At 37.2% G+C, this 14,180-nt stretch overlaps 1 protein-coding gene across 1 annotated transcript; it reads right to left on the bottom strand.

Moving 5' to 3' along the window:
- Window positions 1-112: 112 nt before the first annotated feature.
- Window positions 113-11,987, bottom strand: LOC127942280 (pyroglutamylated RF-amide peptide receptor-like). The gene is made up of 6 exons (XM_052537963.1): window positions 11,328-11,987; window positions 8,613-8,771; window positions 7,801-7,862; window positions 6,814-7,046; window positions 3,960-4,057; window positions 113-2,897 (listed from the first exon to the last, which is right to left on the bottom strand). The coding sequence occupies exons 1-6, from the start codon at window positions 11,656-11,658 to the stop codon at window positions 2,428-2,430; spliced, it is 1,353 nt and encodes a 450-aa protein (XP_052393923.1). The 5' UTR covers window positions 11,659-11,987; the 3' UTR covers window positions 113-2,427.
- Between the last annotated feature and the right edge of the window lie 2,193 nt (window positions 11,988-14,180).

The following is a 14,180-nucleotide window of genomic DNA, read 5'->3' as shown; positions in this document are numbered from 1 at the left end:
TTGCACAAAAACTCTTTAATTTTTAAATCATTTTGCAATCAACTTCTGTATCTTTTAAAATGTATTTTATTATAATATTTTATAGCCTAATACTAAAGGGTTTACTCTGAGATAAAGAAGACTTTAGTGTTCATAAAAGAGAATGGTATGCAGTGACAGAAGACTTTCAATGTGGAACATCAAAATAAGTCACAGTGTAACAAAGATATACAGATGAAATCATCTAAGCTACTTGATGTGCATAGCAATAGAAAAATATACACGTTAACAATCTTTTAAAATACCATCTTTTAATTAAATAGTTATAATCATAAAGCTGTTCATACTATGATGGGCTGAGGTATCAGGGTGCAAAACCTGTATGTAATCTCCATCGCCAGGTTGTCTCAAATTATAAAACATTGCATGTAGCAAACTCTACAACTGTCTTAATGTAAATCCGCATGTTGTTAGGCTTTATGGAAGGTGTCATCCGCACTCTGCCGGGCACTTCCAAAGACCTCTGCGAGTACCTGCTGACTCCCAGAACTTCCAGTAGACTTTGGGCCCCATCCATGCAGACAGAATCCACACTCCATGATGCAAGCACACTCCTGGATATGAGACATGAACGCACAGCCAAACAATCATCAAATAATCTTTAAAGCTACACTCCATAAACTGACATCAAAAGAAACTGTGTCTCATTCACTAATCAATGCGTGGCTTATTCATTATGATACGCACAGGAGAACTTCTCATTAATACGTTTGTGCGTATATGAATTTGTACTTCATTCTAAACCGTGCAACCGTGTGCCTGAAGTTAGGAATCCACACATCTTTTATCACATATGACGCTATCTAAATCAACGCCAAGCAAATGTGTCATCTTTGAAACCACTTCAAACACAATTATCATGTATTATACAGACCCAGTTTATAGACCTCTCAGTCAGCTATATATATATATATATATACGTATCTGCATTTTTATGCAGAGGAACACACTTTTTTTTCTCTCTTTTTTTGGCCTGAAGAAAAGATTTAATCTTTACATGTTTATAATTCTACCCATAGTATGTAATTTTTGTGTATGTGTGGTTTCAGCTTAAAGGGGGGGTGAAATGCTCGTTTTCACTCAATATCCTGTTAATCTTGAGTACCTATAGAGTAGTACTGCATCCTTCATAACTCCAAAAAGTCTTTAGTTTTATTATATTCATAAGAGAAAGATAGTCTGTACCGATTTTTCCCGGAAAACACGAGCGCCTAGATGCGTGACGTGTGGGCGGAGCTAAAGAATCACGAGCGGCAGTAGGCTTTTGCGTCGAGAGCGTTTGGAAGCTGTGACATTACCCAGAGCCTTTGAAAAACATATTTAATGGCTCTGACATTGCCTTGAGAAAAAAACCATCATCCAAAATAAACCATGGCTAATAGTCAGATTCAGCCGTTTATTTATGATCCAGAATCAGATCCCGAGGCTGAAACTGAACGAGAGCAGCAGTAGCAACGACTTGCTCCGAGCGGGGCTCGAACCCGGGTCTCCGATGGGAGGCGGACGCACTAACAAGGAGGCAGAGATATTTTAAACAGTTTTACTCGCCGCCTGCGGTTCCAACACACGATCGTGACCCATTTTCGTTGGGATTGCATCATCCTTAAGAAATAAACGATACGCAAATCCGTCGTCAAACTGGCCCTTGTTTGTAAAACAAGCATCTTCGAAATGCAGGGAACAAACACAAACACTTGCACAACTCCGTTGATGCTCTGTAAAAATAAACTCCGTCCACTGGTCCCTTAATGCTGTTTTTTCTTTGGTAATCTGTGCAGGGTTGTCTTGCCCTGGCAACCAAAAACACACTCCTTTTGTGACATTTCGCGATGCTCTCGCTCTAATCAGTGATTGTCTGTGCACAGCCTCTCTCTGCTCTGCTATACGGGAGCGCGCGCTCTTCCGGGAGAAGTGCCCTTAGGACCCATATAAGGAAATTCCGCTCCATCTAACGTCACACAGAGCCATACTCGAAAAAAACTTTCCGAAACTTGTGACAGAAAACAGAAACTTTTTGGAACAGAAATACTCCTTCAAACGTACAACTTAATTTTTGAAACTTTGTCCATGTTTAGCATGGGAATCCAACTCTTTAACAGTGTAAAAAACTCAGTATGCATGAAATAGCATTTCACCCCCCCTTTAATACAAAATTTAAATACAAAATGTATTGGTGAACGTTCAAAGAGATTTCATGTAGAAATTCCAAATAAATAATGAATGAGACATTATTTTACACATTTAGCTGGAAAATATAAGTCTAGGAAGGCTGCATTGAAAGTATGATCTTTGGTCTAAGCTATCTAGTGTGTTTTGGTCTTTCTCCGAGCCGAACCAAAACTAATGATGTGCTGTAAGTGGTCTTGTTCATACGTGGTCTTCAGAGGCTCAGAGATTGAGATGCCGGTCCGATCCAGACGTGCTGTTTGTGTGTGGAGGGTCAATAACACTTAGTATCATGGTACTGGAGGTCTTTTTGGGCCTGATGGCGCTGAGAAGGTTCATGGGGGGAAACATGTTAGTCGTAGGCCTCTCTGGTTCAGCCTCCCATGCTGTTTTACTACACGATCTGATCCCTCGTTGCCTACACGTTGTCTCCAGGCCCTGTCTGGGTTCCACTGATTCCACTGCTGAGATGCCCACTCGTCTGTGACTCCTCCAGGACCAACAGGAACATGAGCTACAGCAACAACCTCTTGCTCCTGAACATCCTCGGGTGAGCAGAGCCAGCAGGTCCCTTTTGAAGGTGGTGTTGAGGGCAGCATAAACCAGCGGGTTACACACAGAGTTGCTGAATCCTAGGATCTGAACCACGCTGACTAAGAGAAACTCGGAGTCAAGATCAAGGTCCAGCTGACCTGAGTTCAGAGAACATACATGCAAGGTACAGTTATTAAAGCGTATGGAAATTTCTCTACAAATCAAGGAAAAAAGCTTTCATTAAATGCTTTAGGGTTGACTTTTCGGGGCTTTAAACAAATTCATTTTTTGTGATAAAAACAAGAGGCAGGGTAAAATGAAAAAAAGGCAAGGAATAGAATATACAGTATATTAAAATCAATAACAATATGTTGCGTTACATCCTAAGCTGCTAGTCGAGCTCTTTAAGATCAAGTGAATTCTGATTGGCTGTCAATTTTTTTTATAGTTCATCAGCTGAAAAAAAAAAAACTAATTTTAAAGTGATTCCAACAATATCCTGCCTTATTTATAACTTTTCTATTTTTATAGGATTAGAACAGTTATTTAAACTTTATAGTTACAGCTATTGTTGTTGGTGTGAACAGCCTTTTATGGTAATGTCTTGCTCTTAAGTGGAACTAAATAGCTTCTATAGGTCAGAGAGATGAAAAGCAGGGATTTACCAAAGCCACACTGCATGTCCATTTATAATGAGAAAAATATATGCGACCCCAGAATAAACGGCACATAACACTGAAATAATTAAATTATTTTTTTTAATTTAAATATTTCCTCTTCATAAGCATTTCCTAGAGTTCTGATATCCTGCACTTGCTTATGTATTATTATTATTATTTTTATTTTTTGCATAAATTACATTAAGGATGTTTATGAATTACATAAAATGCTACACCTGCATTAATGCATTTTTGTGTGATATCACACAATCTGTGTATGGAGACAAAAGTGCTACACCAAATTCAGAATAGTTGCCAATATGATAACTGTGAGAGGAATAATAGAACAAATGGTTGCCTGTCGAAGATTCACAGGAATGAGGTGTTGACCTCTACGAAAGGTTAGGGAGGAGGAAAGGGATAAAGACGGACAGAATCTGAAGTGAGAATGGGTTTACTCTACTCTCACAGAAAGGACAGCATCTGGCTGACAGAAACATGTAAAAGGTTTTATTATTTTACAACAATAAGCAAGAGGGAAGGGCACAAGAGGTTTGGTACCGTAGTCAAGCAGGAGGGAGACCAGATGGAACGGCGCCCAGCAGGCGACAAAGAGCATCACCACGGTGGCCATCATTCTTACTGCACGCTTCTTCCTCCTGAGAATGAAAGGCATTTCTATTGTTAAAAGCATATCAATAGAGGCGTGCCAATCAAACAGCATTTCTTTGGACCAGTCTACCAAGATCATGAGAACTGAGAGCAACAATGTAGACGTTATGCTATGTTGGCAATGAAAGCATCTGCTAAACTGACCTTTCAAAAGCAGTGTGTGATTCCCAGAATTAGATGGACAAACAAAGAGTGTTTTTTGTGTTGCTTATTGTCAAAATCATTAGGTTCTGAACACATGAGTATCCATGCTGCGCTATTAGCCCAGGGGCCTTCAACTTTTTTAGGCTCCTTGGTGAAAAGAGCAAGGACACCCTGTTATATGTTTTATAAAACCGAGTGTTGCATTTTAAGCTTGTCCTATAACTTTGTACCATATGAATGTATTTATATACTTTGCAATGATGCTTACATTGCAAAATCTTAATCACTAAATGGATAATTTACCCAAAAATTGATTTTCTTTCATCATTTATTCACCCTCACGTCATTACAAACATCTATGACTATGACATCTATGCCATTTTGAGAAAAGTCTCAGTTTTTCTGTCTACACACTGTACGTAATGGAAGCCGTTGGTCACCAAAATGGTTGGGTAACCAATATTTCTTCAAAATGTTATCTTTGATGTTGCACAGAAGTAAATCCAGATTTGGAATGACACGAGAGTGTGTAAATGATGACATCATTTTCATGTTTGGGTGAACTATATCTTAAATGATTTATATAAATGATTATAATCATTTAAATGATATAAATGAGTCATATACTTGTACACTAGATTGTAATTTTACTCAATGGGATAGTTCACCCAAAAACATAAATTCTTCATTAACAACTCACCCTCATGTTGATCCAAACCTCACTTTTTTTTTCTGTGGTACACAAAAGACAATATTTTGAAAAATACTACAGTGTTTTTGTCCAAACAATATAAGTCAATGGGGTCCAGTGTTGCTTTCGCGCATTATGTGGACAAAGAGTTTGAAACATTCTTTAATATATTCAAAAGAAAAAAAAATTGCTTTTATACTGCAGTCCAATAAATAATAAGTAAGTATTGAGTAACTTATATTTTAGACACAGTATTATTATTTAAGGCCCACTCACACCAAAACCAATAACTATATTAATGTCCACACAAGCGCATGTTAAAATTTTGTTCATTATAAGCATGGGCCGCAGTGACGTTGTCTGCTGCTTTAAATATTTAAATACTTAAAGTCAGTTGTATTCTGATTTGTATTCAGTTTTTTTTTACGTTCATCAGCTGGAAAAAAAGTTCCTTAAAGGGGGGGGGGGGGTGAAATGCTCATTTTTACTCAATCTCCTGTTAATCTTGAGTACCTATAGAGTAGTACTGCATCCTTTATATCTCCAAAAAGTCTTTAGCTTTGTTATATTTATAAGAGAAAAATAGTCTGTGCCGATTTTTTTCGGAAAAACACGAGTGGCTGTAGGCTGTGGGCGGAGCTAAAGAATCACGAGCGCGAGTAGGCTTTTGCGTTGAGAGCGTTTGGAAGCTGTGACATTACCGTGAAGAAAAAAAACAATCATCCAAAACAAACCATGGCTATCAGTCAGATTCAGCCGTTTATTTATGATCCAGAATCAGATCCCGAGGCTGAAACCGAACGAGAGCAGCAGCAACGACTACAACAGCGTCTCTATGTGGTAGTATTGAAACTGTATATATTTGATTGCGTAACCCCTCTCTCCCGGCTCCTTTCTGACGGTCCTCGCACTCGCTCCGAGCAGGGCTCGAACCCGGGTCTCCTCTAACAAGGAGGCTAAATGGCTACAGCCACTAGCGTCTGTTGCTAGTGCGTCTCTTGAGATCGGGGTGGTTTACCTGCACAGCCACTACTCGCTGGCCTCCGTTACACTTAGCGGTTTTGGAAAATGACTAAGTTCCACTTTATGTCGTCTTTTTTTTTCTTTAAAAGTGTACAAGAGGTTTACTTGATGTGCTTACACGCCGATAGCTAAGTTAACAACACAGAGATATTTGAAGCAGTTTTACTCACCACCTGCGGTTTCAACACGCGATCGTGACCCTTTTTCGTTGGGACTGCATTATCCTTAAGAAATAAATGACATGCAAATCCGGCGTCAAACTGGGTCTTGTTTTTTTTTTTTTTTTTGGTAATCTGTGCAGGGTTGTCTTGCCCTCGCAACCAAAAACACACTTTTTTTGTGACATTTCGCGACGCTCTCACTCTGATCAGTGAAGTCTGTTGTGCTCTGAGTGCTGTGCTCTACGGGAGCGCGCGCTCTTCCGGGAGAAGTGCCCTTAGGACCCATATAAGGAAATTCCGCTCCATCTAACGTCACACAGAGCCATACGCGAAAAAAAAGTTTCCGAAACTTGTGACAAACTGGAAGGAATATTTTTGGGACAAAAATACTCCATCAAACGTTCAACTTAATTTTTTAAACTTTGTCCATGTTTAGCATGGGAATCCAACTCTTTAACAGTGTAAAAAACTCAGTATGCACGAAATAGCATTTCACCCCCCCCCCCCCCCCCCCCCAAACATATTTATCATACATTTGTTCTGCCAATGCACATAGTTGAAATGGAATAAAACCTCAACAAAGTTTTTGTTTTGGTGGGTAAAGTATCCCTTTAATATATTTAGCTTCTTTCTGTTACAGTAACTTTGGTTGAAGTGAATTTAATATTAATGTTTTGTTGAATGCATAATAAAATAGTAAGCAAACCCACTGTTGTAGACTAACCTGGTAATCTTGCTGATTTCAGATCCCGGGAGCATTTGAAACATGACATCATGTACTTTGTGCTTGCCCCAGAGCTCTCGCATGATCTTCCAGTACAGGATGGCCATGGTCACCAAGGGGGCCAGAAACACCAAGACGGACAGACAGGTAGTGTAGGCTCTCCTCTGCCTCTGGCTTGGCCATACTTCCAAACAACATGTATGGTGGACATCAAACAGGAAGTCATATTTCACCTGGATAGTTAAATAAGAGGAAACTTATTATGTAGGCCCTTCATTCTATTCTATTTCGAAAAAAAAAAAAAAAAAGAAAAAGGTTTGACAGATGGCGGGAAGGCTAGAGGCAGCTAAATATTCAATCTAATGAATTTGTTCAGCTAATAATATTGTGATTATTGATAATTCATCATGTTCCCAAATGAACTCTAATGGACTGATTTACTGACTGGCGTTAATAACGATAAAAGACAGCTATTATCCTTCTTATAAAGTTTCTCCTGAATTCCTGAAACAGCATGACATCATGATCATGTGATTTGGAGTTATGCATACAACATGTTTTTGAGGGGAACAAAATGTGTGAAAACTGCACGTGCAAGAGACATGTTCTGCTCATGTTTAAACTGTCAGCTGCTTTTTCTTTTTTAATTTCATTTAGTCTTTTGCTTTAATAATCACAACCCATTTCATAAACTTAATGAAAACTAGGACATTTCTTTCTTTCCTCAGATAGATTTAGCTGATACTACTATTTGAGCCAAATACTGATGTTTAGGACCTATTTCATTGTGTTCCTCATCTTTGACTGTTAATGACTTGAGTTTTGTCTGTTTAATAATATGTCCCTGCAGCAGAGTGGGAGCAATCACTAAATTGCTTGTTTAATCTAAAAATAATGTGTAAAATGGATAGGGATTGTTCTGAAAATGTCAGACAGAATGTGAATGTAGTATTTTTATGATTTTTTTTCTTTGGTTTGCATGTTTACCTCTACTTTCTGAACAAACCACATGGGAGCCGCGATTGCGAGGGCAACCAACCACACAGCCACTGTAAAATGAGGGACAAGACGTAACATTTGTACTTTTGTAGAATTTCAAAAGAACACAAAAGAAGATGATTTGAAAAAGGTCACTGTTTTTGTCCATAAGTCAATGGGGTTCAAATTTGGTTTGCACTTTCATTATATGGACAAAACATTCTTTAATATATTTGGGCAACCAACCACACGGTCACTGTAAAGTAAGTCAAAAAACACAATATTTTTTGTTTTCTATGCAGTGTCTAGCTCAAGGTTTTCATATTATTGATGTCTGAGGACTGCAAGGAGTCTGCAAACTAAATTTACTATATTTGATAACATTACTGTTTATCTGCTTTCTTAGAATTCATGAGTTTATTTCTTTTTTTTATGACACTTTTTTTAACAATAATAAATCTAATAAATATTTTTGAGAAAATATTGATTATATATTGAGAAAATATTACGCTGAGAATATTTTTGTTATAATATATATAATATTTTAATTTCCTTACTGTACTGACAACATAAAAAAAATTTTTTGATTTAAACATAACAAAAAATATTATATGAATTACAAAATTAAATTAAATTCACACTGTACAAATAGATGTTTATAAATTAAACATATATAATTTAATATTTTTAAGAGGACCCTTATATTTTTAGAAGGGTTCCCTTACAATGGGGAAAGGTAAAAAAAAAATGGGGCTTTCACAATGGATGAGTTTACCTGCTGTTGTATGAGATATCTTTAATAACCTCTTTTCATAACTCACCCAGCATTTTGAAGGCATGACAAAGAAAGTAGCTGTTGCGGACATGCAGAGGATAAAGGATTCCCTGGAAACGTTCTATAGCAATACATGTCATGGTGAGCATGCTGGTCCCGATGGCCGTCACTTGTAGGAATGGTATTAACTTACACAGAAAATCTCCTGTCGGGCAAAAAATTCATGAGGCACAGTGAGTGAATAGTTGAGACAGAATATGAGTGAATTTGAGAACAGGCTAATTAACTGATGAAAGACTGTGTAAAAAATACTGAGTACCAAACTGCTTGACCAGTTTTCATATACAGTATACACAGAAGGTAGGATTAACTGTTGACACATAAGAAAAATTAAACTGAGGAGGACTAATAGTGATAGAAGGAAATGTGTTCGCAATTAATGTCTTTATGGACAATGATGAAGACGTACAGTGCGTCACATTTAAAATGTTCGTCACATTTAAAATGTTCGTCACATTTAAAAGATTCAGATTAAGCAAATTTCACTTTTACACAAAGATAATGCAAGTAAACATGCAAAATACAGTTTTTAAATGATAATTTTAAGCGAACCAGTCAGAGCCATTATCCACAAATGGCGAAAACTTGGAACAGTGGTGATCCTTCCCAGGAGTAGCGGGCCTCCCAAAATGACTCCAATAGTGCAACGACGACTCAACCAGGAGGTCATAAAAGAACCCAGGAAAACATCTAAAGAACTGCAGGCCTCACCTGCCTCAATTATGGTCAGTGTTCATAATTCAACAATAAGAGAGACTAGGCAAAAACAACATCCATGGGAGAGTTCCAAGGCAAAAGCCATTGATGACCAAACAGAACACAAAGGCTCATTTCACATTAGCCCAAAAATATCTTGATTATCCAAGGCTTTGTCAAATATTCTGTTGACTGAAGCGAAAAACGTTTATGTTTTTGGAAGGTGTGTGTCCTGTTACATCTGGCATAAAACCAAACAGAGCATTTCATAAAAAGAACACCATACAAACAGTTCAACTTTGCGGTGGTAGTGTGATGATCTTCAGGAACTGGACGACTTGCCATAATTGATAGAACCATGAATTCTGCACTCAGAAAATCCTGAAGAAAAATTTCCGACCGTCAGTTTGTGACCTCAAAAGGGGGCAAAAACTTTTTCGCACCACTGTTGGGGTGAGGAACATTGTGACACAATGTACCATGTCTACCGAACAAATACAGCATTGATTTAACCACTGCACGAGCAGAACTTCATTGTAAACTGTATATATTGTTTTATATATTGCTATTTTTGACAAAAAAAACGAAGTCTCATCTTTCAAATGATGTCCTTTTTTTCAGAAAAATTCAAACCATAAATGCCATCTTCATGCACTTTGAAGTGGTGTGACAGGTCGCTGTAAACGCATCGGTTCAAACGGTAACTCGGAGTGTGAGTCAGCACGAACGTCCCTTCCTCTTTACTAATAGTTTTAACACAAAATAAACATGAATGAACATGTCATGCCTCATGTAATCGCTAATCAGTGTTTCAACCTGGGAATGAAACAGCTTGTAAACAAAATGTCACGTTTCTACGTGCATTAACCTCAGGAAATCATCAGTGTCCACAGCTTGTTAAAGTGTGCTATAGCTAAATGAAATCAAGGGAAGAGCATTTCGCGAAATATAAAAATAAAAAAGGTAATTAAATTGAATTTGGGCTCTGTTGTTAACTGTAACCTTACAGGCTTATGGTAAAAGAGCTCACTATAGTTAAGAGCGTAAGCCGAGGTAGATTTTTATCCTTAATACATTTTTAATAATTGTTAATGTGTGTTTTTTTTAGTACACCACTATTTAAAGAAAAAGAAATATTGTTTTCCCCCTGCTTTACCGAAACTGTACCGAACCATAACATCAAAACCGAGGTACTGTACATACCGAACCATCATGTTTGTGTACAGTACCTTTACAATCATAACAATAATTATTATTATTATTAACATAAAATACCCTTTCTTAGAGATGGGAAAAAAAAATCTGACATTCTTTTGAGATGCCTAAATAAATTGTAGCACAGTTTATGTCTTTTTAAAAACCTCAGTGCTAATTTTTGTGCTTCAAAGATGGTACAAAAGACACCTGCATTTTAATTCAGTAATGCAGGTGCAATATACGGTACTGCATTATTATGGATAGACTTCAGAAATTCAATTTCAGGCCTAAGTGCAGTTTTGCACATGATTTATTCACTGGCATGATTTCATGTTACAAGTGCATCTTTTAATCTGTGCACATATACTGATGTGTACTGCAGCACAAACTTTTGACGAAATGTAGTTTTGTGAAAGATGAAAAAAGAATGTGAAGAAAGCACAGAAATCCTTTACTCTTTGAACAATACTATACCATTTAAAAACGTTGAATTGTGAGATGAATGCACTAGAGGTCAAGTACTTTGTTAGGGTGCTTTCACACTTGGTTTAACTGCCTGTCGAGTGCTCACCAGAAGTGATGAAATCACCCTTAGCTTCATCAGTGGCTTTGACCATGCATTAACTATATATGCTTAAAGCTTTGCTTTCCCAAAGATCTCACTAAATAGTGTTGAGATTGAGCTATAAATCAGGAGAATCATAAAAAGTTAGGGAATAAGTGGGCGACCAATTGTTTAGACAGTTATGGTGCATTATAAACATAACAGAAACTGATTTCTGCCAAGTGTGAAAAAAATTAAGCCTACCTGCCAACCAGTTGGTGAAGAAGTGCTGCAGCAGTGTGGCAGGAACACACACTATGGATATAAGGAGGTCACTGAGTGCCAGAGAGCAAATGAAGAAGGTGCTGGGAGACTGCAGAGCCTTCCTGTGACATAAGAGAACCAGCACCGCCCCATTTCCCACCACTGCAAGCCCAAAGATGAGCACGTAGAGCAGGCCAAAAACCGGAAGCAGGGCGCTAGGGAGTCTGGGCACAGCCACCAGAGGAGGAATGGAGAATTCCTGTATGAACTGCCAGCGAGAGAGGTTGGAAGCCTTCAGCATGAGGTCCAGGAAATGGGCAGTCAGGTTCATACTGATGAAGGTCAAGGGTCTTAGCTGTTTGTAGAACACCAGTGTGTTGGATTCTTCGGTTGTAGTGCCAAATATTGTGTAGCAACTTATTAACAATCTGTGGAGTCTAATCTTCACGATTTCTACAGAGTGCCTGTTTAAGTTACATTAATGAATGGTTATGTGTGCAGTACTGATCTGTTTCTCTTTGATTTTTCATGGCTGTTCCTTTTTGTTGATGAAAACATGCCTTTATCTCCTTCCTATTAAGGATATGCTTAGGGAGCATTGATTTTAAGTCACTGTGGACAATCTATTGTGTTTATTGACAGTTTGCTACACTGCTTGACAAAAACCTCTTCAGTCAGAAGTTGTGTGACACCAGCATTATAATGATGCCCCACTGTTGACTCTCAGTATGTCAGTAGAATTTCCTTTCTCTTTTCCAGCTCTTTCTTGCTGATGCCTGATTTCACTTTTTCTCTTGACTCTTCTTCATCTTGTAATCTTGCAATATGCTGACAAATCAACAAACATGGTTCGGTTCAGATGATTTGAATGTCCATGTGCTGAGAACACAGTCCAAACTTTTGGGTGAAATCTACTTTCAATATATAGGTAACTCAAAATAAAATACAAATTATTATTTAATTTAAATTAAATGTTTGAATTTGAGGTACTCTCTTTGAGACAACGTTACCTTCAAGCAACTTGCACCGTTCTCCCAATATTAATATAATATTCTATTAAAATTATACCGTGGTTACACACCAGTAAACAGTAAATTGGATTTACATTATATAAAAATATTGTTTGCACATTTATGTGTCTATTTCATAATAAATATACAAGCAAATAAATACGATTACGACTAGCTAATGAATGCATCGATGACGTAAGTAGCCTATAATAACTTTATATTTTTACATCACAAAATACTTGACGAGAGATTTTAAGATTGTAATCTTGCCATTTACATTAGTTAATTAAAAACGAATTTAATAAAGTTAATACAATGTTAATGTTGCATTAACTAAAAAGTGCTATAGCCGCTTGTTAAAAGTTATGTAAAACGCTAAACCAACAGATAGGGCTATTCTAAAAATAATAACAAATAAATAAACCGAAATCGATTCATCCTCCCCACATGTGGAAAGGCGAATCCGATATGATGTTATGAAGTAAAATAATAAATAATCCTCACATTTTCTTTCAAAAGATCACACAAATGATGGCAAATGTGTCCATTCTCCTTTTCAAAACCGGATCGCTGTGTTCTGTGGATCGTTATTCCTTCAAAGTTTCTCCGCCGCTCGTTTGAACTTCTCCTTTCATCGTCTTACTGAACCGGGCTGAGACACTTTGGAAAACGTCCTCTGCTCCTCATCACAGCTAGCAGGTTTTATCTATGTATTTATTTCTTACCTGGAATTAGTCAGTCATGATTTCCTCTCACAAGACAGCAAGACACACTGACAGTTGAAGTCCAACATTCAACTATTGTAGCCTCGGTGTAATCAGGCGACAGCAGTAACTACTCTATCTATCTATCTATCTATCTATCTATCTATCTATCTATCTATCTATCTATCTATCTATCTATCTATCTATCTATCTGTCTCTCTGTCTGTCTGTCTGTCTATCACAGATCATGTTTTCATGCAATTTTAAGACCTTTTTTGAGGCAACTAGTGGTTATATCTAAGTGTGGGTTGCTTACTTTTCTAATAGTCTTCCCAGTAATGCCTTTATATTGTTCATTCAGACTGATTCAATGTGGAACTGGCAGGAACACAAGAGGCGGGATCTATCGCACGAACCAATCACAGCCGAGCATAACCAGTCATTATGTCTATCTATCTAGCTATAGCTAGCTTAGGTCAATAACAAACAATAAATAATGCAGTTTGTATTGTTATTTACAACAGTAATCACATGTATGTAATCATAATTATATTTATTATTATATATTACTTTAGTTACAGGAAATATAAATTAAAAAGCTGCCATAAACTTACTTTAGAATTATATTTACAATTATAACATTACATGTTTAATATGAAGTGACACTGACATGGTAGGTAAACCGACAGTCCATACTGTGATTTGATCTCTATGAAAATGTAATGTAAGAGATTCCACATTACATAAGTACAATAACATCATTTGTATTTAAAATTTTACTGCAAGAATACTATGATTGTCCCATGGTCTGGTTAGTGTAAGTGTTGTTCTCATACTCTAGCCCTAATGCATGATTTTCAACTCTTTTTAACTTGCCATTGAAATAGTAGAAGTGGCTATTTTCATCTTCAGCAACTTTATCCATATTATTTTGGGTAATTTGTTTAGCACTCTGAGGTGATGGTTGCAGTGCATTCTGCAATATGAAAGATAGATCTGCTGTCTCTTGCTTATGTTTCACAGTTGAAAACTCTTGTGGTTTTGGTGTAGTATTGTATGGCATAATTATTATCAGCTTCTCCTGGCATCTTTTCAACCCAGAGCTGGTGCGATGAATTAATCCAAAGCAACCGTCTTCA

Source organism: Carassius gibelio, chromosome A21, assembly GCF_023724105.1.
Source record: "Carassius gibelio isolate Cgi1373 ecotype wild population from Czech Republic chromosome A21, carGib1.2-hapl.c, whole genome shotgun sequence".
Taxonomy (NCBI): Eukaryota; Metazoa; Chordata; class Actinopteri; order Cypriniformes; family Cyprinidae; genus Carassius; species Carassius gibelio.
The sequence above is the reverse complement of the archived record's forward strand: the minus strand, read 5'-3'. Positions and strand labels throughout refer to the sequence as shown.